The sequence below is a fragment of the Eretmochelys imbricata genome, chromosome 6, assembly GCF_965152235.1.
Source record: "Eretmochelys imbricata isolate rEreImb1 chromosome 6, rEreImb1.hap1, whole genome shotgun sequence".
Taxonomy (NCBI): domain Eukaryota; kingdom Metazoa; phylum Chordata; order Testudines; family Cheloniidae; genus Eretmochelys; species Eretmochelys imbricata.
In genome coordinates, this window is record NC_135577.1 from 70,956,386 (window position 1) to 70,980,120 (window position 23,735).

At 43.3% G+C, this 23,735-nt stretch overlaps 1 protein-coding gene across 3 annotated transcripts in view; it reads left to right on the forward strand.

Moving 5' to 3' along the window:
* Positions 1 to 23,735, forward strand: part of RPAP1 (RNA polymerase II associated protein 1) — a 53,708-nt gene that overhangs the window by 24,210 nt on the left and 5,763 nt on the right. For 2 of the 3 annotated variants that reach the window (XM_077818852.1, XM_077818853.1), the window contains exons 11-21: positions 2,851 to 3,018; positions 5,714 to 5,899; positions 9,573 to 9,707; positions 9,904 to 10,083; positions 12,376 to 12,533; positions 13,513 to 13,689; positions 16,910 to 17,111; positions 19,679 to 19,788; positions 20,626 to 20,821; positions 22,012 to 22,161; positions 22,660 to 22,802. In XM_077818852.1, the coding sequence (XP_077674978.1) occupies positions 2,851 to 3,018; positions 5,714 to 5,899; positions 9,573 to 9,707; positions 9,904 to 10,083; positions 12,376 to 12,533; positions 13,513 to 13,689; positions 16,910 to 17,111; positions 19,679 to 19,788; positions 20,626 to 20,821; positions 22,012 to 22,161; positions 22,660 to 22,802 (1,805 nt within the window). The remainder of the gene's footprint in view (positions 1 to 2,850; positions 3,019 to 5,713; positions 5,900 to 9,572; positions 9,708 to 9,903; positions 10,084 to 12,375; positions 12,534 to 13,512; positions 13,690 to 16,909; positions 17,112 to 19,678; positions 19,789 to 20,625; positions 20,822 to 22,011; positions 22,162 to 22,659; positions 22,803 to 23,735) is intronic. The other variant, XM_077818854.1, reaches the window with a different exon arrangement.

Sequence of the window (23,735 nt, forward strand, 5' to 3'; positions counted from 1 at the left end):
TGTCGCAGACATTGCATATTTGGTGGCTCCATAGTTTCATCTGACTAGGGCTGTCAAGTGATTAAAAAAATTAATTGTGATTAATCACCCGATTAAACAATAAGAGATGACCATTTATTTAAATATTTTTGGGTGTTTTTGACATTTTCAAATATATTGATTTCAGTTACAACACCGAATACAAAGTGCACAGTGCTCACTTTATATTTATTTTTGATTACAAGTATTTGCACTGTAAAAAAAACAAAAATAGTGTTTTTCAGTTCACAAATACTCTAGTGCAATTTCTTTATCATGAAAGATGAACTTAAAAATGTAGAATTATGTACAAAAAAAACTGCACTCAAAAATAACAAATTTTAGAACCTGCAAGTCCACTCAGTCCTACTTCTTGTTCAGCCAGTCACTCAGACAAACAAGTTTGTTTACATTTTCAAGAGATAATACTGCCTGGTTCTTGTTTACAGTGTCACCTGACAGTGAGAACATGCGTTCTCTGTTGTAGCCGGAATCTCAAGATATTTATGTGCCAGACGCACTAAAGATTCATATGTCCCTTTATGCTTCAACCACCATTCCAGGGGACATGCGTCCATGCTGATGATGGGTTCTGCTTGTTAACCATCCAAAGCAGTGCGGACTGTCGCGTGCTCATTTTCATTATCTGAGTCAGATGCCACCAGAACAAGGTTGATTTTCTTTTTTGGTGGTTTGGGTTCTGTAGTTTCTGCATCAGAGTGTTGCTCTTTTAAGACTTCTGAAAGCATGCTCCACACCTTGTCCCACTCAGATTTTGGAAGGTACTTCAGAATCTTAAATCTTGGGTCGAGTGCTGTAGCTAGCCTTAGAAATCTCACATTGGTACCTTCTTTGCATTTTGTGAAATCTGCAGTGAAAGTGTTCTTAAAATGAACAACATGTGCTGGGTCATAGAGACTGCCATAACATGAAATATATGGCAGAATGCGGGTAAAACAGAGCAGGGGACAGACAATTCTCCCCCAAGGAGTTCAGTCACAAATTTAATTAACACATTATTTTTTTAACAAGCGTCATCAGCACGGAAGCATGTCCTCTGGAATGGTGGCCGAAGCATGAAGGGGCATACAAATGTTTAGCATATCTGGCATGTAAATACCTTGCAATGCTGGCTACAAAAGTGCCATGCAAATGCCTGTTCTCACTTTCTGGTGACATTGTAAATAAGAAGAGGGCAGCATTATCTCTTGTAAATGCAAACAAACTTGTTTGTCTTAGCTATTGGCTGAATAAGAAGTAGGACTGAGTGGACTTGTAGGCGCTGAGGTTTTACATTGTTTTGTTTTTGAGTGCAGTTATGTAACAAAAAAAATCTACATTTGTAAGTTGCACTTTCACGACAAAGAGATTGCACTTCAGTACTTGTATGAGGTGAATTGAAAAATACTATCTTTTGTTATTTTACAGTTCAAGTATTTGTAACAAAAATAATATACACTATGATTTCAGTTACAACACAGAATACAATATATATGAAAATGTAGAAAAACATCCAAAATATTTAATACATTTCAATTGGTATTCTATTGTTTAACAGTGCAATTAAAACTGCGATTAATCGCGATTAATTTTTTTGAGTTAATCATGTGAGTTCACTGTGATTAATCTACAGTCTTATATCTGACATAAGCGATTTTATTACACTTCCGCTTCCGTTGGCTGAGCCAGCTATGTGACATGCTTGTTCTTATAGCAGGTGAGAATAAACAATCCTGCTCCTAAAGTAATGCACCAGCATCAGTGGCAGAATGAATTGTCTGCCTCAGTGGAAAGGAGCATAACTTCCTACTGGCTCACAGGGAAAGTACTGCAGGGGATGTCAGCAATGAATGATGCAGAGAGGACTTAATGTGAAGAACTTTGTGGGCTGGGGTGAGGAGCAGGAGTTTGGTCCAGAATTAAAAAGTCTGATCTCTGAGGTGAGGGAAGGGGAGCCATTCACATACAGAAAACAAAAGGAAAAGAATAGAAACCAAGGGATGAAGTGTCTTCCTACTCCTCCTGTACTTGCTTTTCACTCTCCCTGCCCCACACATTGATAGGGTTAGTGCAGTGGGGCTAGACCACAGTGGGAGAGCCTTAGTTCAGTTATAGGGATAGTTTGTCATGCTTAAATAGGAAATGAGTCGTGATCCCTCAAACTAAGTGTGAAATCTCAGCAAATGGCAGAATGGCATGAGGAACGTGGGACTGTTCCCTTCTAGTGGAGGTACAAAAGGAGTATTCTGGGGGGACTGTGGGTCGTGAAGCTGCAAGCAGTCTGGTGTTCGTGATGTGCACGGCCTTCCTCATGGATCCCCGTGTGTTTGCAGTGTAATTGCTCATGTATGTTTATCCCGTCGGGGCATGTTGGTGACCCTCCTGTGGAGAGAGGGAGAGGTTCAAAAGAAGCCATGGCAGGTTGTTAGTTGGAAACATTCCCAAAGTGCAGAGCATTGTGGGTATCTGAACTCAATATGGCTCTACTGAATTTCTCTGTGTCGTGCATGTCCACTGGAGTCCAGGATGCCCGTTGGATTCCCTTTTTAATTGGTTCTAAAGTCTCCTCGTGGGCAACTGCTAGCGTCATTCTGGGGTTAATCAGCTTTGGATTAAATAGTGTAAAAATGTGTAGCCACTATGTAATGTTCCAGTCTTGCCATGCAGCTCCCATTGGACAGGGTGCTCCATCGTTGTCACTGACCAAACACAGCTTTCTTAGCTGCTTTACATTTAACATAGGCAACAGCAAGTGTGGTGCATGTTAATACACACCTGGCTTTAATGGGGTGACTCGGTGGATGCTGAGGATGTGGGTGGCATTTCTTTCAGGCCAAGGCTGGGGAGTTTGCCTCCTCCCTGAAGGGTAGTGTCCTGCGCTTGCTGCTCGATGCTGGATTCCTCTTCTTGTTGCGCTTCTCCTTGGATGATACGGTGGATAATGTCATTGCGGCATCTGTCCGGGCTCTTCATGCACTGCTGGTGTCCCCTGAAGATGAGGTGAGAGAGCGGTGCTGGGTGTAATAGCGATTTGGGTGTGGGAATCAGAAGGAAGGGACCTATTAAATCATTTGGATCAAGCTATATGATGGTCAGTGTCCCGTTATTCTCCACAGAACACTATTTTCATGCTTTGTTCAGTCTCACTGTAAGCAGTAGGGCTTCCACCGCTCCTTTTCCTTGGCCTAGTTACTCTTAATAGATCTCACTGTTCAGAATTTGTTCCTGCTGTTCAGACTAACTCTGCCTTGCCCTAAATTCATCTCAGGGCTGCTGAACTTCTCTCCCTTTTTTGGTGTTCATGTACACTGTATTATTTCACAGCCCCATTTTCAAGCTATATGTATTTAGTTCTTTTAATCTGACCTCTTACATCTATGGTTTCCAGCCCTTTATTGTGGTGCCTCCTTTCCAGCCAGTGGACTGGCAGCTGGACGCTCTCCCCCTCATGCCTTATCCCAGCACAGTTGCCGCCCTCACTCCATTCATCTGTCCATTTTTTCTGGTTCCCTCTCCTGTGCTCTTTTGCTCTGTTTTCTTGGTCTTGTTTCTTATTCTTTCCTGCGTGTGTCCCTCTTTCACCAGAAGACTACATGTCTTTTTTGAGGTGCAGATATCATTGATAGCTCTCTGAGACAAAGACCCACATGCCCTCCTGGCTGGGCTTTGCCCTGCAGAAGGAGCATGGGTGAGCCCTGCTGCCTGAATCTGCAGCCTTTTGACCAGGAGCTGCTCCCCTGGGGAGCTGCAGTAGGACTGCCACTGAAGTAGGCAAGGAAAGCAGGTAGCAATCACAGGAGCATAGTCACAGTGGGGGAGGTGAGGTGAATGGAGGTTTCATGTAGCTTTCCCTGTTCTACTGTTCCTTTCCTCTGCTCCATCATCCCTTGGTCTAATTATGCTCTCCTGGGTGGGCCCTGCCCCCTGCATTGGAAACAGTGCCATAAACCAATCCTTCCAGCCTCTTAATGATTTTTTTCTCTGACTCCCTTTTGAATTGTCTGCATGTTTCTGGTAACTAGGTGTCCAGAGCAAAATGCAGTAGTCAAGGTGTTCTCTGCTGGAGCCATAAAGAAGGAATGTTGCCTTCTTGACTTGTGGTATGATGTCTTTGCATATGCAAGGCCAGAAACTCTACCAACAATTGCACTATAAAGGCATCTGTCTGTGTTGAGATTTCTCATTTTGAACATCCTCAGTGTGTCACTCACGTTATCAGGCTTCAGAGGGTGGCTCCAGACCTACGAGGGAAGGATGGTCTTGTGTGTAGAGCTCTGGACTGGGCATCTGCCATTGTGTCCTTGGCTCTGCCACAGACATGTGGCGTGATCTTTGACAAGTCTCACAGCCTCAGTCTTCCTGTGTCAAATGGGGATAAACAATACTGCCTTGCCTCCAAACATCCCCGTGAGACTCCATTTATTAATAATTGTCAAGCACTCTGAGATCATTAGCTGGATGATAATTTACATGTGCAAAGTACTTTTTATCCAAGGGCAATGCTCCACAAATATGTCATCATTAACTTATCTCACCTTCGTCTGTGCATGACCTCACTCTTGAGGAGTACTCCAGCTTTTCCAGGTATGCCAAGTTTCTGCCTAGTTAAGGGTCTGTTAATACTTCTGTTATCTTTGTTATAATTTCAGGGCTTTATCATTCTAGCCTAAAGTTCCCGTCATCCATAAATTAGGTCTTGCCAAAGGGAGGCAAGGGTGACTTATTTCTATTAATTATTTGAAGACTGAAATAATCTATGTAGAGTTTGACTTCTAGATTTAAAACAGTGGATCCCAATTTCAGGGCTTCGAGCTGGAAACCCAGCCTTCTCTCTGAGCCCTTGACTTCATAGTTTACCCTTCATCTTGTCAGCATTGCTTTTTGTGCCTAATAATAGTTCAAACTTCTATAGCACCTTTCATCCAAGATTGTTCGGGAACTTTACAAGCATTAACTAAGCTGCACGACACACTTATGTGGCAGGCAGCTAGTAGAATAATTGTTTTACTGATTGGCAGACCAAGTGATAAGTTTAAAGGGACTTTGTCAAGTAGTTGAAGCCTCAGATTTAGTTTTCATTTAAAAAAAATAAAATAAGTTTTTTCTGCAGTTAAAAACATTCACTGGAAAACAGGTCTGGTTTGGATGGAAACATTTCTCTGAAGTGGTGGAAGCTCAAATATTTACAGCCTTGTTCTAGAGCAGGAGAACCTGAATGTGAAATGGGATAGAAACAAAAGTAAAGCTGTCTATTCTATATGTTCATTGTCCAAGCTGAGAAAGATGCAAAAAGTAAACAAAGTTTAATATAGAGGAAAATGGATAACACTTATTTTAACATACTTTTTAACTCGAGTGCACCTCTAAGTAACCCATTTGAGATCAACAGTGAGCCAGTGGTAGAAACCAAAATAGAACCCAAGAATATTGTCTTCCAGGTAACCACTAGATAAACAGTTACTACCCATCCTGCGTATCTGTTCAGAATGCTTTTGTCTCAGTGGAATTTGGACCAGTCTGAGGTTGGCATCATCCCCAGGTCCTTTTAGCTTAGACTTGGGCTTTGTGAATACACCATGGTTTCTTGTTCCCATTTTGTGCTGCACTGGCTTGTATTCAAAAGCATTTTTAAAATGCTGCCCTTTTCACCCTCCCTTTGCTATAAGTTATGTATGTGCTTTTCTTTTCCTCACAGGAGTATCTTGACCAGACTTTCTCATGGTACCAGGGGATGGCTGTGTTCCCCTTCACCCCCAACAGTGAAGAGGAGGAGGAGGAGGAGGAAGAGGAAGAATTGACTCTAATGGAAAAGACACCACGGAAAAAATCAAAGGATGAAAACAAGCCAGATCCAGATGTGGCCCGGTATGATGTCATAAAGGTAAACCCATAGCTGTGTCTGGAATCTCGCCAGCAAAACCATATCTTGCATGAAGGCTGTATGTGCTGTTAAAGCTAGCTAGATGGACCTGTACATTGAAATTCCAGTTTGATTTCTGGAACATTGGTGACCTTGATGTCACCATCATTTATGGGATGTCACTTAAGTGAGACCACCTAATAATTCATCCACCTCCCTCTTATATTTGCATCTTGCAATTAAACCCTTATAACTTTAATGTGAATTCTGCATGCACTTCTGTTCATCCTTGTCCCACTGATATGAGACCTAGAAACACAGTCATTTTTGTTATCTCAGAGCCAACCTTCTAGGTAATGATAGTATGGCCACCATTACTCACTGTGGTATATAAATCCTCAGTTATAGCATTTTGACCCACGTGCTTAAGGCTGTCACCATGTTACTCCGTTTCCCTGGGATACTCCAGCTGAATAGCTCAGGGGTAGCTAGATCTCTGTTCTACTCAGAGATACTGGCAGTGTGTTTAAAGGAGTAGTAACCGAGACCTGAATCAAAGCAGAGGAGAACTCAGCTTGTGGTGCTGAATGAAAAGTTTGTCATTCTCAGATCAGTATAACTGCTAAATCCTGCTGATGTGATTGTTGTCCTCAAGTAGTGTTATGACTAATCTGAACTAACATGAATTTTTGTGAATTAATGAACAGATGCTCACAAGATGTTAGCTACAACCTTAATCCAAAAATGAACCCAGCAGAAACAGGCTGGTGACATTAGAGGAAATGCTGTTTGCGATCCAACAGTTACTAAATAATAAAGTACCTGGTCTTAACAATATTTCATCAAAACTGCTCAGGAGTGGAGTTTCAGCTTTTAGTTGTCTTAAAAGTTTGGGAAACCAGTCACATTCCAGAAGATTGGAAAAGGGGCTGCTTCATCTCCTTTTAAAAAAAGGACCGCGATCAGCTTGTACAAAATGAGACACAACCAGTGTGGTTTCCGTGCTGGTCAGTCCCTGCTATATATACTTTGTGGAATGTTATTGAAAAACGACTAGAGTGACAAAAGGAGGTTCAGATTGTGTTTATAGATTCTGCGGCCACCCTTGACTCAGTGCATCCATCAGCACTGAGGGTACTGCTATGCTAGTATGGGATGCCTCAGGATATAGTGTGCCTAGTGGTGGAGTTGTACCACAGTATGTTTAGATGTATGAGAGTCAACAGATGTATTAGGTTGATTTTTCGGTAGAATAAGGGGTGTGCCACGTGTGTGTTCGCTCCCCAACTTTATTTACTGTTCTAATAGACTATCTGATGACAAAGCTGGTTGAGGCCAAAGTAGGAGGTCTGAAATTTTAAAGATTCATCTTTAGAAGGTCTCGTATGTGGATGATGATGCCTTACTTGGAGAGAGTACTGACCGACTACAGTAAATGCTGGAAGAGCTGCGAAAAACTGATGGGTCTATGGATTTAAGACCAATGGTGATAAAACCAAAGCTATGCATGCCTCCTATAAAACAGAAATGAATGACCTATCGACACCGCATGTAGAAGGCCGTGACATTGAATGGTTGAATTGTTTTATCTATCCAGGTAGTTGGTTGACAGCAGAAGGTTCTATAACCAAAGAAGTCATACGTTTGATTGGTCTTGTGTCAGTGGCATTTTAGTATCTTCAGAGGTCTGTTTGGCTGGATGCATGTCTTTGTGACAACTAAGATAGGAGTGTTCAACATGATACTGATGAGCAGAAACATGGCTGTTAAAAACAGCTGAGGAAAGGAAACTAAACTGTTTTCAATGCCAATAATTATGGCAGCTTCTTAAAATCCGTTGATTTGATTTTTTGTAACGAACTAGGAGATACTTAGACAATCCCATCAAGTTGCAGGCTTGCACTAGTTGGGAACAAGATGACTACATTGGTAGGGTCATGTCCAACGTGCATAAGAAGGGGTATGCTTTTACAGAACGTTTATAGAGTGCGGTCGCAAGAAGTAGAGCATAAGGATGACCATGAATGAAGTTGGAAGGTGCAATTTTGAGGGATTTAAGAAGGCTATATCCTCCCATACTGACTCTTATCAAAGGAAGAAGGTTTGCAAGGGACCTTTCAAGATACAGGTCCACGGCTATGTCATAGCCATATGAATCTTCTGCTTCTTTGAAATTCAGTTCCCTCTATTTTTATTGCAAGTGCATTTTATATTAAATGCCAGAACAGATCACCAAGATGTTACCATAAAACATGAGTAGTAAATCCACATGTTTTTGGAAATACCTGCTTTCCAGGTCCAAAAATGAATGTCACTTGACTTTCAGATTCTGTTCCCTCCTTTGACACTGACTCTGATCTCCCACTGTTTAACCCTACAAAATGACCTAATCTTTCTGGGATTAACTGTTGTCATAAAGATAAAGGGAAGGGTAACCACCTTTCTGTATATAGTGCTATAAAATCCCTCCTGGCCAGCGGCAAAACCCTTTCACCTGTAAAGGGTTAAGAAGCCAAAATAACCTTGCTGGCACCTGACCAAAATGACCAATGAGGAGACAAAATACTTTCAAACTGGGAGGGGCAGGAAACAAAGGGTTCGTCTGTCTGGGTGATGCTTTTGCTGGGAACAGATCAGGAATGCAGTCTCAGAACTTCTGTTCGTTAGTAAGTAATCTAGCTAGAAATACGTTAGATTTCCTTTTGTTTAATGGCTGGTAAAATAAGCTGTGCTGGATGGAATGTATATTCCTGTTTTTGTTTCTTTTTGTAACTTAAGGTTTTGCGTAGAGGGATTCTCTATGTTTTGAATCTGATTACCCTGTAAGGTATTTACCATCCTGATTTTACAGAGGTAAAATCTTTTACCTTTTCTTCAATTAAAATTCTTCTTTTAAGAACCTGATTGATTTTTCATTGTTCTTAAGATCCAAGGGTTTGGGTCTGTGTTCACCTGTACAAATTGGTGAGGATTTTTATCAAGCCTTCCCCAGGAAAGAGGGTGTAGGGCTTGGGGGGATATTTTGGGGGAAGACGTCTCCAAGTGGGGTCTTTCCCTGTTCTTTGTTTAACATGCTTGGTGGTGGCAGCATACAGTTCAAGGACAAGGCAAAGTTTGTACCTTGGGGAAGTTTTTAACCTAAGCTGGTAAGAATAAGCTTAGGGGGTCTTTCATGCAGGTCCCCACATCTGTACCGTAGAGTTCAGAGTGGGGAAGGAACCTTGACAACTGTCCATTCTCAGTTTCTGGTTCTGGACACTGCCAGAGACAGGATACTGAACTAGATGGGGATCGGTGGCCAGTTTCAGCAAAGGTGGGAGAACCCGTACAGGCACATTATTTCATAATTGTCTATTACGGTGGAAATGGTCTTCCTATCCCCTGTCAGTCAGTAGTTGTCTTATGCGCTGAAGCATGTGGGTTTGGATCCCTCATACACTGGTCTGATCCCATATGGAAGTTCGGTTGCTCTTTCTCTCTCTCTCTCTCTCCCAACTTATACTTGTTTGTCTTTGCACTAGCAGCTCTGAGTGGGGAGTTCTCCCGTTAAAACAAAGGATGGTTTTCAATCCTGTTCTTATAAATAGACACCTATTTTACAGGGCTTTCTTTCCAGCGGCTGTAGCATGAACACTGTGTATAGAGCTAATGTTAAGAACATGATGGGTTTGTTTTTGTTTTCTTTGTCTTGCAGGGGCTTCTGAAGACTCAGTTTCTTCATCGGCTGAGGTACATCCTTGAGGTGGTGCGACCTGTCCCCGCTGTAGTTCTGGACATCTTGGATATTCTCACCCGGGTAGCAAGGCACTCCTCTGAAGCATGCAGTCAGGTACCCACCTGTGCAGGCGGTTAGAGAGAAGGGGGCAATGGGTGAGGAGGGGGAATGGTGAGGAAGAAGATGGAGAAATGGAGAGGGGATAGGGAGGCTCAGTATTGTTGTGCTACTTGCTCCTGCTGACAATCAAACTGCCGGAGTTGCGTTCCTGCCCTGAGAGTCAATGTCTGTGTTGCTTGCTTTTGTACAGCTCCTGGCCTGTCCTCGGCTGATTGAGACCATCGTTAGAGAGTTTCTCCCTATCCAGTGGGATCCCCGGGTAGCTGAGCCAGGGCACTTGCTCACCAGCCTCCATGGAGTTGCGTGTGCCACCGCCATGAAGTTAATCAGAGTCCTGGCATCTGGGGGGAGGAATGCAACAGCCAGACTGGTAAGCAGTATGATTCAGCATGGTCTTTCTGGTCACAACGGGCAGAAGTGGAAGCCCTGGTTTTAATATGCCTTGGTTTCTAAATAAAGGGAGAGAATTAACTAGAGATGGGTCTGAGTTGCAGATTTGGACCCAGAGTTCATGTGGAGGGAAGGGTTCTGATTTGGATCCATCTCTGGAATGAAGAAAAGCAGCTGGCTTCCAAACACTTAAATATTAGCAGTGTAACTCCCAGCCCCTCCATCTCTGTCTCTCTCAGCCATATGCTGCCAAATGCATACGTTCTACGTAATTTGATTGACTGTTAAGAGGCGTCCCTGAAGGTCAGACAGTCCTCTTAGGAGGCCAAGAGTGTATGTGTGGACGTGTGTTGGGAAATTGCTGGCAGCATCTCTGTAGAGGTGCCCTCTTACAACTGTTCCACCCAAGAAGGTACCAGGTGCTTTCTCACACACCTCCTTGAGTCCATTACTTAATGAAACCATAAAGAGGATGAATACTCGGCAGGTAATCTGCCTTCAGAAATAGTCGTTCTTCCTTTATGCTATCCCTGCTCATCAAACTGATGACCTCACTTCCAACAACCAATCAGAAAAACAAATGAAGTCAGTTATGCAAGGCAGCGTATGAAGTCAGCATGGCTAGCAGGTACCTGTCATAATACAGCAGGCTCCTCCTGGAGTTTTCAATTCAGTATTTATAGAGGCTCCTAATAGATTGATATCCAAGAAACTAAATTAAAACCTGAAGGTTTCCAAGAGAGCAAGAGCCCATGATCAAATAAAGCACCTGAACAGACATGAGACACCCCGTTTTGAAAGAGGAAAACCTATTGAACAACCACCAAATATCAAAAATTAGGTCACTCTTTTATATTAAGTTTCCATTTATAAATGGCTTATAAAGGATTAGTAGGCTTTTAATAAAAGGTTAATCAGTAGTTATAGAATGTTAGAGTCCCACAATGGGTTGCTTATAACATGTTTGTAACATGCTTGTAACATTTATTGATCATTTAGTAAACCCTTATAAATGGAACCTTAATGTAACACAAACTAAACCGATCACTTTGAATGTTACAGTGAGCTGTATGATTATAAAGGAGAGTTTAGAATGGGTTGAATTAAAATTAGCATTGCACACATTAAATGAACAAGAAACTGGCTAACTGATAGGTCTCAAAATGTAATTGTAAACAGGGAATCATCATAGAATGATGTATTTCTAGTGGGGTTCTACAGGGATTGGTTGTTGGCCCTATGCTATTTAACATTTTGATCAGTGACCTGGAAAAAAACACAAAATAATCCCTGAGAAAATTTGCAGATATGACACAATTGGGAGAGTTGGAAATAATGAAGAGGACAGGCCACTGATACAGTGATCAACATCACTGAATGGTAACCTGGGCACAAGCAAATAATATGTGTTTTAATATGGCTAAATGTAAATGTATACATCTAGGAACCAAGATTGGGGGCCATCTTTACAGAATGGGGGACCTATCCTGAGAGGCAGTGACTCTGAAAAAGATTTTGAGATCATGGTGGATAATCAGCTGAATCACAGAATCAGCTCCCAGTGTGATGCTGTGACCAACAGGGATTAATGCAGTCCTTGGATACTTAAACGAGTGAATCGAGTAAGAGCGGAGAGGTTATTTTACCTTTATATTTGGCACCAGTGCATCTGCTGCTCGAATACTGTGTCCAGTTCTGGTGCCCACAATTCAAGGAAGATGTTGATGATAAATTAGAGAGGGTACAGAAGGGCCATGAGAATGATCAAAGGATTAGAAAACATGCCTTATAGTGACCGACTCAGAAATTGGATCTATTTAGCTTAAAGAGAAGATTAATGGGTAATTTGATTACAGTCTGTAAGTATGTAGGTGGGGAACAAATATTTGATAATGGGCTTTTCAGTCAAGCAGTGAAAGGTATAACATGGTCCTGTGGCTGGAAGTTGAAGCTAGACAAATTCAGACTGGTAATATGGCATTCATTTTTAACGGTGAGGGTAATTAACCATTGGAACAGAGAGTCTTGGTAGATTCCCCATCACCAGTAACTTTTAAATCAAGATTGGATGTTTTTTGAAAAGGTCGTTCTCAGAATTATTTTGGGGAAGTTCTGTGACTTGTGTTATAGGGGACATCAGACTAGATGATCACAATAGTCCCTTCTGGCCTTTGAATCTATGAATGGAGGCTGCAGCTGCATGAGGCTTTAGTGAGAAGGCCCAAAGAAGACACACATCTTACTTCTTTATTTGTCTGCTTATTCTTTCCAGCTTAATAAATTTGAGCTGAAGAGTCGGCTGAGTCGGTTTATAGCTGAAGATCCTCAGGACCTGCCTCTCTGCAGGGAGGAAGCCATAAGGCTGAGCACTGAGGCTTTCCGGCTGTGGGCTGTGGCTGCTGGCTATGGTCAGTCCTGTGATCTGTACAGGTATGGCCCAAACCTGGAGAAATGGGGACTCAGTGTCTGTGTAATGAAGAGAATGAGCTGCCTGTTCCGGGGCAGGTAATTGCAGGGATCTGTGGAGCCTCCCCAGGGTGCTGTAAAACCTAGCTTCCATTGATTTCTATGTTGTGATCTCAACTTCTTCTGTCCTTTCATGATCTCCCTCATTTAAATGAGCATTAGCACCAGCATCGTGCTGCTCCTTCTCCACACAATAAGAAATTCCCACTCTCCCAGCAGTTCGCGACTGGATTCAGCTCTTTCATATAACATGGGTGGTCTATGCATTCATGACCTCCAGGCACAGTTGTTGCAACACACCTAGGAATGAACCCGACATCTGTAAGAAAGCTCTGAATGGTCCAACAAGCAGCAGCATGCCTACTAAATGACACAGGCTAAATGTTAGTGGGCTGGGTCCAGGCTACAATCTTCTTCTGATAACTGTGCTATCCTGCAACCATAGACTTGTTTTCCAGAGGAATGCGGTTCGTAGGAGGGGAGGACAGAGCTTTTTCAGTGGCAGGGCTTTGGCTGTCGAGCTCCCTTTCAGAAGAGATTAGGGTGACGGGAAATTTCACTGTCTTCAGGCGAGAGACTTGTCGCTTCATAATAGTGCTTCCACAATATCCATCCCCCAATACTCCAAACCCGCTGACTAAGATCAGGACGTTTAGGATTATCTTTAAAAAAAAAAAATCTTAATGCCAAGGAGTGGTTGGGAGAGAAACCGAAGAGGATTCCTTAAAGCTGCATGTCTGTACGTATGTTACTCTGGGCAGGTGATTGAATGTTAGAGCAGTGAGTGTGGTATAAATACTTTGTTATGCTAGGGCACTGCCCTATCTATCAGGAAGAACTTTGCACTAATTGAACATTCCCTTTTTGCTGAGCTTGGAATGACATTCTCCTGGTTTTGTTTTTTTACTCATCCTCCCCACCCCACCCCCATCACAAACTGCAGGGATCTCTACCCCGTGTTGGTGAAGATTCTCCAGTCCCTGCCCCACTTGCTAAGTGATTGCCAGGAAAACCCCACATTTCCACTTTCCATCCAGCGAGCTACAGCTGTGGTCACCCTGCTGACCCACGTGACTCAAACAGCTGGCTGCACGGCAGAGCTGCAGGCCCGGCTTAGCAGGTAGGCCTGTCACTTTCTGTCAGCTGTGGTTTTAAAAGAACACTGTCTAGTTCTCTCCAGGGCATTGTTTGCAGTAGCCGCGCAGAAGCGTGAATGTAGAATGGCCTACCCTCCCATTTTGTTTAACCTTCACTTTAGATAGGTCATGTTTGGAGCCTAAACTATGTGATAGTGTCCTGTTTTCCAGAGGTACCATCAGTGTGCTCAACAGTGTGTAATACATAGAAGAAAGCAGGATCCCTGTCCCAAAGATGTTCCTGGGTTTTGTAGAAATTCTGCAAAAGGACACGTGTTTTGAGAGTAGCTGAAGTAGTTATCTAGTGCATTGGGTGTGACATAAGGGGGAACAAGACAGTGACTAGAGATGGGGATATACGTGGAGATTAGAGTCAGAGTTGATCTATCCTGTACCTGGTACTTCTGTGTAATGAAAGTTGTGGTCAACTGAATTTAAAAGGTGCATCATTGAAGCACTTTCCCAGGAACACTAGTTTCTCCCATTGAGCACCTGGCTGTTGTCCTCCCATCACTCCACTGGTGAGAGTGTTGCTCATGCATCCTGAAGGTCACCTGTGCAGGAGTGGTTAAAAGATAAGAAACAAAGGGTAGGAATAAATGGTCAGTTTTCACAATGGAGAGAGGTAAATAGTGGTGTCCCCCAGGGATCTGTACTGGGAGCAGTCCTATTCAACATATTTATAAATGATCTGGAAAAAAGGGGTAAATAGTGAGGTGGCAAAATTTGCAGATGATGCAAAATTACTCAAGATAGTTAAATCCCAGGCAGACTGCGAAGAGCTACAAAAGGATCTCTCATAACTGGGTGACTGGCCAACAAAATGGCAGATGAAATTCAGTGTTGATAAATGCAAAGTAATGCACATTGGAAAACATAATCCCAACTATCCATATAAAATGATGGGGTCTAAATTAGCTATTATCACTTAAGAAAGAGATCTTGGAGTCATTGTAGATTGTTCTGTGAAAACATCCACTCAATGTGTAGCAGCAGTCAAAAAAGCTAACAGAATGTTGGGAGTCATTAAGAAAGAGATAGATAATAAGGAAAAAAATATCACATTGCCTCTATATAAATCAATGGTACGCCAACATCTTGAATACTGTGTGCAGATGTGGTCGCCCCATCTCAAAAAAGATGTATTGGAATTGGAAAAGGTTCAGAAAAAGGTAACAAAAATGATTAGGGGTATGGATTGGCTTCTGTATGAGGAGAGATTAATAAGATTGGGACTTTTCACCTTGGAAAATAGATGACTAAGCAGGGAATATGATAGAGGTCTATAAAACCATGACTGGTGTGGAGAAAGTAAATAAGGAAGTGTTATTTACTCCTCCTCATAACACTGGAAATAGGGGGCACCAAATGAAATTAATAGGCAGCAGGTTTAAAACAAACAAAAGGAAGTATTTCTTCACACAACACACAGTCAACCTCTGGAACTCTTTGCTAGAGGATGTTGTGAAGGCCAGGACTATAACAGAGTTCAAAAAAGAACTAGATAAATTCATGGAGGATAGGTCCATCAATGGCTATTAGCCAGGATGGTCAGGGATGGTGTCCCCTAGCCTCTGTTTGCCAGAAGTTGGGAATGGGCGACGGGCTGGAACACTTGATGATTACCTGTTCTGTTCATTCCCTCTGGGACCCCTGGCATTGGCCACTGTGGGAAAACAGGATACTGGGCTAGACGGACCTTTGGTCTGACCCAGTATGGCTGTTATGTTCTTAAGTGAATTCTCATGGTGGTGCTGGTCAGCTGTAGTTTAAAAAGTAACACCTGAGGACTGGTGAAAGGAAATGGGCATCATTAATAAAGCAGTCTTTGGTCCTCCATAAAATGCCACTCAAATAAACCTATTCCATGGTGGTTTTATTTTTAATGAAAAGCAAGTTTTTATGCCTCTCTTGGATTCCCTTTGATTGCTCCCTGTAAGGGTTGGAGATTCAGCTGCAACAGCTTGCATTAGTGTATGTGGAACCAGGCACTTGATGAGCAGTAACAAAGTGAAACTGACCTGCCTCATTTTCATTGTCCAAACCAGTGGTTCTCAACCTATTTACCATTGTGGGCTGCATCCAATGCTACTTCTGTGGCCCTGAGGATGTCACATGGGCCACAACTCCTTGCTGATTGGACCACAAGCAGCCCGTGAGAAGCAGGTTGAGAATCGCTGGTCCAGACTGAGTGAGGTGCAGAAAGTGAATGGTGGAAAGCAAATTAGATTTTAGAAATTCCTTCACCTTTCAGAATTTCTGAGTGACAGAGAGATGTGAGAAAAAGATATATGAATTTTAACTTGACAATGACATGAGTATTCTTGTTTGCAAATTCCATAGGTATAAAACACCTCACTTTAAGACCATATCAAAATTCCTCAGGGGGAATGAGCTAAACCTTTTACTACATTCCTCACTGCTGCTACTCATCTCCCTCCTGCCCAGCCCAGTTTTTTGCAGTGAGGATTGTTCCATGAGCTAGCAATGCATTCTGTCATTCTTCTGTGTGTATTTGCCACAGCTCTCCCTTATTTTTACTGAATATCAGACTATTACTGTCTGTCTGTCTCCCCCTTATTTCTATGAAGATGAGTGGGAGTAAATAGCTAAATCTCATAGTGGGAAAAAAATTAATAATGGGTTCCCCCAGGGAATCAATATTGAGTCCAGTGTCTTAATATTTATTACTGCTGTAGAGGAGGAGTAGACAGCGAAGCACTAGAATTTCCTGAATATGGTTGGTTGGAAGAGAGCAAGGAGCTCCAGAGTAAGCTACCCAAATTGGGCGATTGGGTCAGCATGGCAGATAAATTTAAAGTAGATAAGTAGAAGGGAATGCAGGTAGGGGCAGTAGGATCAGGTGAGAATATTAACACATACTGGTACGTTCTGAATTAGCTGGAGCCCCTTAAGAGAGATCTGAAGTTGTTACAGATCATTCGACGACGGCATCTGCTCAAGGCGCACTAGCAGTTAAAAAGCTGCTAGTAAAGGGACAGACACACATAATGTTGGCACTATGTACGTCCATGAGGCAGATTGGGCAGGTTTGTGGTGGCTCTGAGCCAGTACCTTGCCCTAGTGTCTGCCAGTCTTTAAGACTGCACATTGCTGGAAAGTATTTTTAGCTGTGATGATTCATGGATAAGATTCTTGTTGAGAAATTCCCCTTTGCCATATCATTCTTCTGTTACGTTGCAGCAGTGGTCCAGGGGATGGAGAGCAGATTCCTCCTCCACCAGTCACCTGGAATCAGGTGTCAGGCCTGAGACCCTTCCTGGAGACCAGTCTGAGGAGGTCTGTCCAGGAGATATCCCGGCTGGAAACCTGGCAAGCTCTCCAGCCTCTTACAACAACATACATCATCTACTTGGGGGTTTACTACAGTGTTTGCAGCCAACAGGTAAGGCCTGTTAAAGAACCAGGACATCCTTCCATGTCACCTGCTTGTGTGTTTTCTTCCTAACTCCTGAATTCCAAGCAAGGCTTGAAACAAGAGCAAGTTAGAAGGAAATGTAGCTGACAGTAAGTTGAAGACTATACATTGATCGCCAGTCCTTAAGTCCAGGCTGGACAGCCTTTAAACTGCAGGCGACCATTGGCTGAACTGTCAGTGTCCTTCACATTCAGCAGTGCCCACAATCCTGTTTTCCCTGTGACTGAGTGTCATCCCATCAGTATTTGGAGTATAGGAACAATGAAGATGAGTGTATTTGCCGCCCAAAGGGCATTTGAGGTAAAGTTCTGTAATGACAGGGAGAGGAACCCAATAATTGGCATGGTACATGACCATCTTTAAAGTGAATTTTCTGAAATGTGTCAAGCCTCAAAATACATCAGCCTGACATCTTGCATTTACTCACAGAAAAAGTATCAGACAGGCAGCCACAGTGTAAGCATCCTGTGCACTGCCCCACCAAAAGGTCTCAGCCCTGACCTGGAAGAAATATCCCTTAAGAGTGTGGGATAATTTGGTATCTCTGGCCAGTCAGTCTTTGCTGCCCCCTCTGAGAGTGCCCAAAACATGTGCACTGTAGTGTCAGTTCAAGTGGTGGCCTTCAAATAGGCCACCAAATAGCCAAAAGATGCTAATGACTGTCAGTCACTACAAACTTGGGGGTGGCTCTGAACTGGTGGCATTAGTGTTTGACGTCTCTAACGCTCATTGGCAGACATTTATGCCATCCAGTCCTCCTGGGATATTTAGAAATCATTTTTATTTTTTTTAGAATCTTGAATTCTAATTCTAGAATGTTTTTTTCCCTTTAAGAATAAAGGAAATTGTGTGTAAGACCCTGCCAGTACAAAGATTACTTATCCCCAATAATGTTCTTGTGGTTAGATGACATGAAAAAATATGCAAAACATTAATTGGCAGGTATGAAAATCTGTTGTTGTCACAGTTCACGGCAGTTGCACCTTTACTTTCCCCCTCTGTGGTGTAGCAAGGGCACCAGACAGTGCCTGTCTTGGAGGGAGACGTTTCTCTTTCTCCTTTCTGACCAGGGTATTTCCAGACTGCGCAGTCCCCTGACTATACTGATATCCCCCACAAAAGACAGGCTGTTTATGCAGACTTCTTTTGCTTTCTCTTTAGAGACAGTAGACAGCGTAATTGCCAGTTATCAGTTACCACACAGATCTTTATAAGCAAGCACATTTTACTCTTAAGGTAAAAGCATTACAGAGAAAATATACAGAAAACAATAAAAGAACCTATACGCATGCTAATAAGCTTACCGGAGATCACTCCAACAACAAGGCCTCTGACAGATCAGCAGAGCTTCAAACCCCTGCACAGGAGTTTTCCTGTAGCTTCAGGTTCGTAAGGTTCTTTGCTCAGAAGAAGAACCCTCATGACTCTGAGAGTTACTCAGTTATCTGGTTTGGGCCTTTGAAGAGACCGTGAATAGGTAATCAACTAAACAATGGTTTTCTGCTCAAGGTTCAGCTTCAAAAGGATGGATTTTGAGGTGGGTCATTTGCATTCCCTTGACCCCAGGTGTTTTCTAGGCAATCCACTTCATGCATATTGTCCCCAAAAGTCCTTTGAAGTCCCCAGTACTTCCCAGAAATTGCATGAATCCTGTGTTCCTCCATAAGAAGTTCTATATAGTCCACAATAGTACAGAAATATTTGCATTTTTAATACAATGGACTCTTCAAATACTTAAATCCATAAGGTTTGTCTGGGATATTGCAGGATATTGTCATATCTGTCACAGTAATAATCATACAGTGGTGACTATCATGGCTTCCTTATGCCGTGCCCATTAGAAGGCACAGAACTGAGGTGTGCATCTCCACTTCACTGAATAATCAGCTAAGTCTCTTTCTGGAGAGGGATTTAGTTTGTTCTTTGTGGGGTGACTACATTCTGGTGAGGTGAAGGAGATGCAAAATTCTCTGCAATGCTTCTTTCATCTAAAGTGTTCTTTATTGAGGGCAGGAGAAATGGAAAGGTCCCCTAAAGGCTCTGCGTTGGGAGTGTAAAATGCTATCATGTGCATTGCTCATCTAGGATGATGTTTGGCCATACTGGGAACTATTCAGTCTCCGAGGCTAAACTGATCTCCTTGTGTGCTGCTGATTCTCCTGAAGTCTTTGATAACACTGCACTAAACTACCCACCTTTAAATAACAGGGCAGTTACATTAGATCTTGTGTTGTAATTGTAGTCCTTCAGTCCTGCAACAGACAACATAGTTTTGTATAAGTGTGTTTAATGGAAAGGTTAGCACACTGGGGTCTCTCATTGGTGTAGTGGGAGGCTTATCTACCTGTAGCAACTTACTGTAACCCATGGTATTATCGCTAAGCAAAAATCTGTGTGTATAGGGCAAAGAGCTATTTTAAACAAAAGGGGACGAGGGGAAGAGAGATAAATCTAGCTGTCTCTTCCCCAAGAATAGTTTGTTCACTTCATTTGAATGTCTTCAGACATGCCCCTTTTTTCAATGATTTCTGCAGCCATCACTAAATCCAATTGATTGCCTGGAGGAAGTGGAGCGTTTGACGTTTGAGGTGCTGCTGCCTCTCCTTAGCCAGCCTGCCATGCACAGCATGTGGGATCTGCTCAGGTAAAACCACTCCAAGCCAGACTGCAGCTGCAGCTTGACAAGTCAGGTGCAGTCCCATTTCTGACCTGTTTGAGCAGGGAGAGGTGCAGTTGTGTGACTTAGAACGTTTCTTAAAAAAATAAAGAAACCCCCTAGCATGTGCCTCAAATATGTGAAAAGTGTAGTTTTAAGAGCATTACAAAGTCCTACTCTGCTGAAAGTGCGGAGCTTAGCAATTCTGTGTCATGAGTGTGCCCTTGTGATCCATTAGTTTGGAAGGTGGGTGATGTGCAAACAGCCTTCTTAAACCAAATTCTACAGGTGAAGATTTATTTTAAAGGGACAAGAGAATGCTGAAGTGCTCACTTCCCACACACCAGAGATGTGTGAGGAGGCACTCAGAAAAATCCAGCATGTTTTCCAATTCCTGTTTTTTACGTAGGGCTGGCTTCCTCAGTCTTTGTGGGTAGGATTTTCTTTGACAATCTGGGTCACGCTTACCTATGGAAAAATGTTAGTCTGTTTGGGTATCTATGGCCCAGTAGTTCTGAATGCACAACATCAGATATCGGGTTTTGTGCTCTTTGTTCCTGGACTCTCTGAAGAGTTCAACATAAGATTGGAATCCATTAGAACCAGCATGTTACATTATTTGGTATTGAAGTACTGCCTAACAGCTCCAGTTAGGGCCCCATATTGCTAGGTGTTGTACATGCATGCAATCCCTGGGATATTCCATTTGGCTACAGTTTATTGTATGGGTGTTTCTGAGATGTGGGATTCTATCTGCAACTTACTACCAAAGCTCTCAGTGAAATGAGTGCCCATGATCTGATCTGCATGTCTCTCTTCACACAGGCCATGCTCTGCTCTATGCAATCCCCTGTCCTGTTCCCCAGCACCAGAGTCTCTCCCCAGCATTGTATCTTTGAGTTGCACTGGAGGGAAACCCCTGATGAGTTTAGCTGGTTCCAAGTCACCATTCCCCTTCCTCACTGCCCTCCTCTTCCTCATCAACAACGTCACCCATATCCACAAAGGGCTGGTCAGCGAGGTGAGTGTTGGCTTCTGGCTATGAATGCTGCATGAGTGATAGCCCAGCAAGGGGGTAGGAACTGCACACATGATTCAAGGGTAATAGTGTTGGGTAACTTATGCTGAACAATAGTTTCGTTTTGCTGAAGAGAAAACAAAGTAGCAACTGGCGAGGAGTCCCCTCTCTATTCAGATCCTGTGAGACGACACCTCAAATACCGCGTTCAGTCGTGGGATCCTTGGTACCCGAAGGGCTTAGAGATTCTGGAAATAACTCAGCGAAAAAATGATCAAAGTGCTCAAAGGATTGATTTATAGGAAAAGATCAGAACAGATAAATATTTATAGTTCAGCTAAGTGATGGCTAAGGTGCGGGATATACCTGAACATTTGAAAAATCTAAATACCATGGAGTAGGAGTAGAGATTAATTCTTTTGGGTTGTCAAAGGAGATAAAACTGGAGTAATGGGAAGAAATTAAACAAAGAAACGCTAAGGATGGGTATCAAGAAAACCTTTCTGCCAGCTAAGCGACTACATTATGGAATAATCTCCTTAAAGAAGCAGAAGTGCATGGCCAGAGACATCTAAAAGTAGACTAAAGCACTGGAGAATATATTGTGTTGAGATTTACTCTGTATTAGCTCCCTGTGGATGAACTATGTGATCTAATAGGTTTCTTCTGACTCTGATTTCTGTGAATGAAAAGATAGTGGCAGTGAGTAAATTCAAATGCATGTAAGCAGGCAATGACAGAAACCCCTTTGTACTTTGCTGGAGAGAAAATGACTGATACAGGCCCTCCTCAAATCTGCTTTCTGGTCTTCTGCTAAAGTGACTTTGCTTGGAGCTGGGCAGCTGCATCCTCCTCATATAACAGAAGCCATGTAAACCATTGTGCTGATTTTCCCCATGTGCCACCTTTTGAAGCACTGTGGGATCTGGTACAGATGATTCTGGTGTTCACACTAGGAGGCCTGGTTGTGATTGCATGTATGCAAGGTAAAGAAATCAAAAGACTGGGAATCTCTGACGTAGAGCCTCTCACTGCAGTGGAGAGGAGGGAGGTTTCATCAGGTCATCTGAGTGCATATGAATACTCTTGTCTGAAGAAGCCTCTGTAGGGGATGAGGTGACACGTACGGGAGAGTATTCTCTGCCTGAGTGGGTTGTTGTTAATGGTATTTGCCTCCATTTCTGGTTCTACAGTATACCTCTGTGCTAGACTTCAAAGGTCTGAAGGACTACCTGCTCCAGAGCTGGCACACCAGACCTCCCTCCATAACCCCTTCATCTGCCTGGATCCTGCGGCATGAATACCATCTTCAGTACTTTGTGCTAGCATTGGCTCAGAAAATGGTAACCCCCAGCACCTCAATCATTCTTACCCCGACAGCTAGCCTCAGCCATGGCTCCCTTACCAGCTGACATACCAGGCAGGCAAATGATTCTTGAATCAGCTGGTCTTTGTCTTGCCTCTGACTGCCCAACTCACCTACTACCAAAACTATCATAATTTTACTGTTACTTATACAGAGCCTTCGATCCCAAATCACTTTGCAGGCTGTAACTACAGGAATGCTTTCACCCACTATTGAAAGACAGCTGCTTCTGGACCTGAACACAGAGGCTGTTTTATTAATGTACAGAAATGCTACCTAAAGATTTAGGACAAAAAAGGAAGGAAAACTATCTCCATATGAAAATTGGCTGTTCCTGTGCTCTGACTCAACATCTAATATGCCTCTGGTCCAGTGATGCCCCCAGGCCAGTTAACTGCCCCTCTGACTCATTGTAACTGCCTCCTTGAGACATGCTGCAATGTTCTCATCTGTTGGGTTTTTGTTTCCTGTGCAGGCAGGCACTTGTCCGGATTACGCCCAGCATGCCTCGCTTCATCACTGTGTTGCCATGGCATTGTTAAGCCGTCTGTTGCCAGGGAGTGAGCATCTGGCTCATGAGCTCCTTTTGGGTCTCGCCTTTAATCCAGAATTCATTCCGTAAGCTTTGCATTTTTTTCCCTTAAGAAGCTCATTCCTTGCCTGTAGTTTGGGATATGGGAAATCTCTTGGAAAAGAAAGGAAAAAATGGATTTTTACATTAGATCGTAGTTACGATTTTCAGCCTTTATGGGTGTGACTACACTGCAATTAAAAACCCACAGCCCGTGCCAGCTGACTCTGGCTAAGGGGCTGTTGAATTGCAGTGTACATATTCAGGCTTGGGCTAGCACCCAACCTCTAGGTCAGGGCCGGCTCCAGGCACCAGCTTTCCAAGCAGGTGCTTGGGGCGGCATTTAGAATGGGGGGACAGACCATGTCCCGCTGCGGCATTTTGGCGGCAGCTCTTCCCGCTGTGGCTGCTTGCGGCGGTGGCAATTCGGCAGTGACTGCTTGGGGCGGCAAAATTGGTAGAGCCGCCCCTGCTCTAGGTGGAAAGGTCCCAGAGCTTGGGCTACAGCCCAAGCCCAGACGTCTACCCCATAGCTAAACAGCTCCTTAGCCTGAGCCCCAGGATCCCCAGTCAGCCGGCAGGGAGCAGCAACGGGTGTCTAACTGCAGTGTAGACATGTATGGCCTGAGTGAAAACAGACACCATAGTGCATTCCCCTGCAACATGACCTCCTGGTGAAGGCTGGAGGCATGACCTTCAGGTCTCTCTCCAGCACACTGGTAATGAGAGAGACATGATGGTTTGCTTTCCCCCTCCTGTTAGTGGCAGGTGTCCTTCCATCCCCATCTACTGGTCTCACCTTCCTGACAGCAACAAGGTACCAATGCCGAGTCAAGATTCGGTGAGATCTGTGAAGCAGATGGAAATCTTGCCCACTTCTGTTCTCTGCCCCCTATTGGAAGACCTCTTTAAATCTCCCTTTCACCGTTAATGTTTAGCTACCTGCACAATTTGCTCCAGTATTGTAAAGCTGAAGGTTT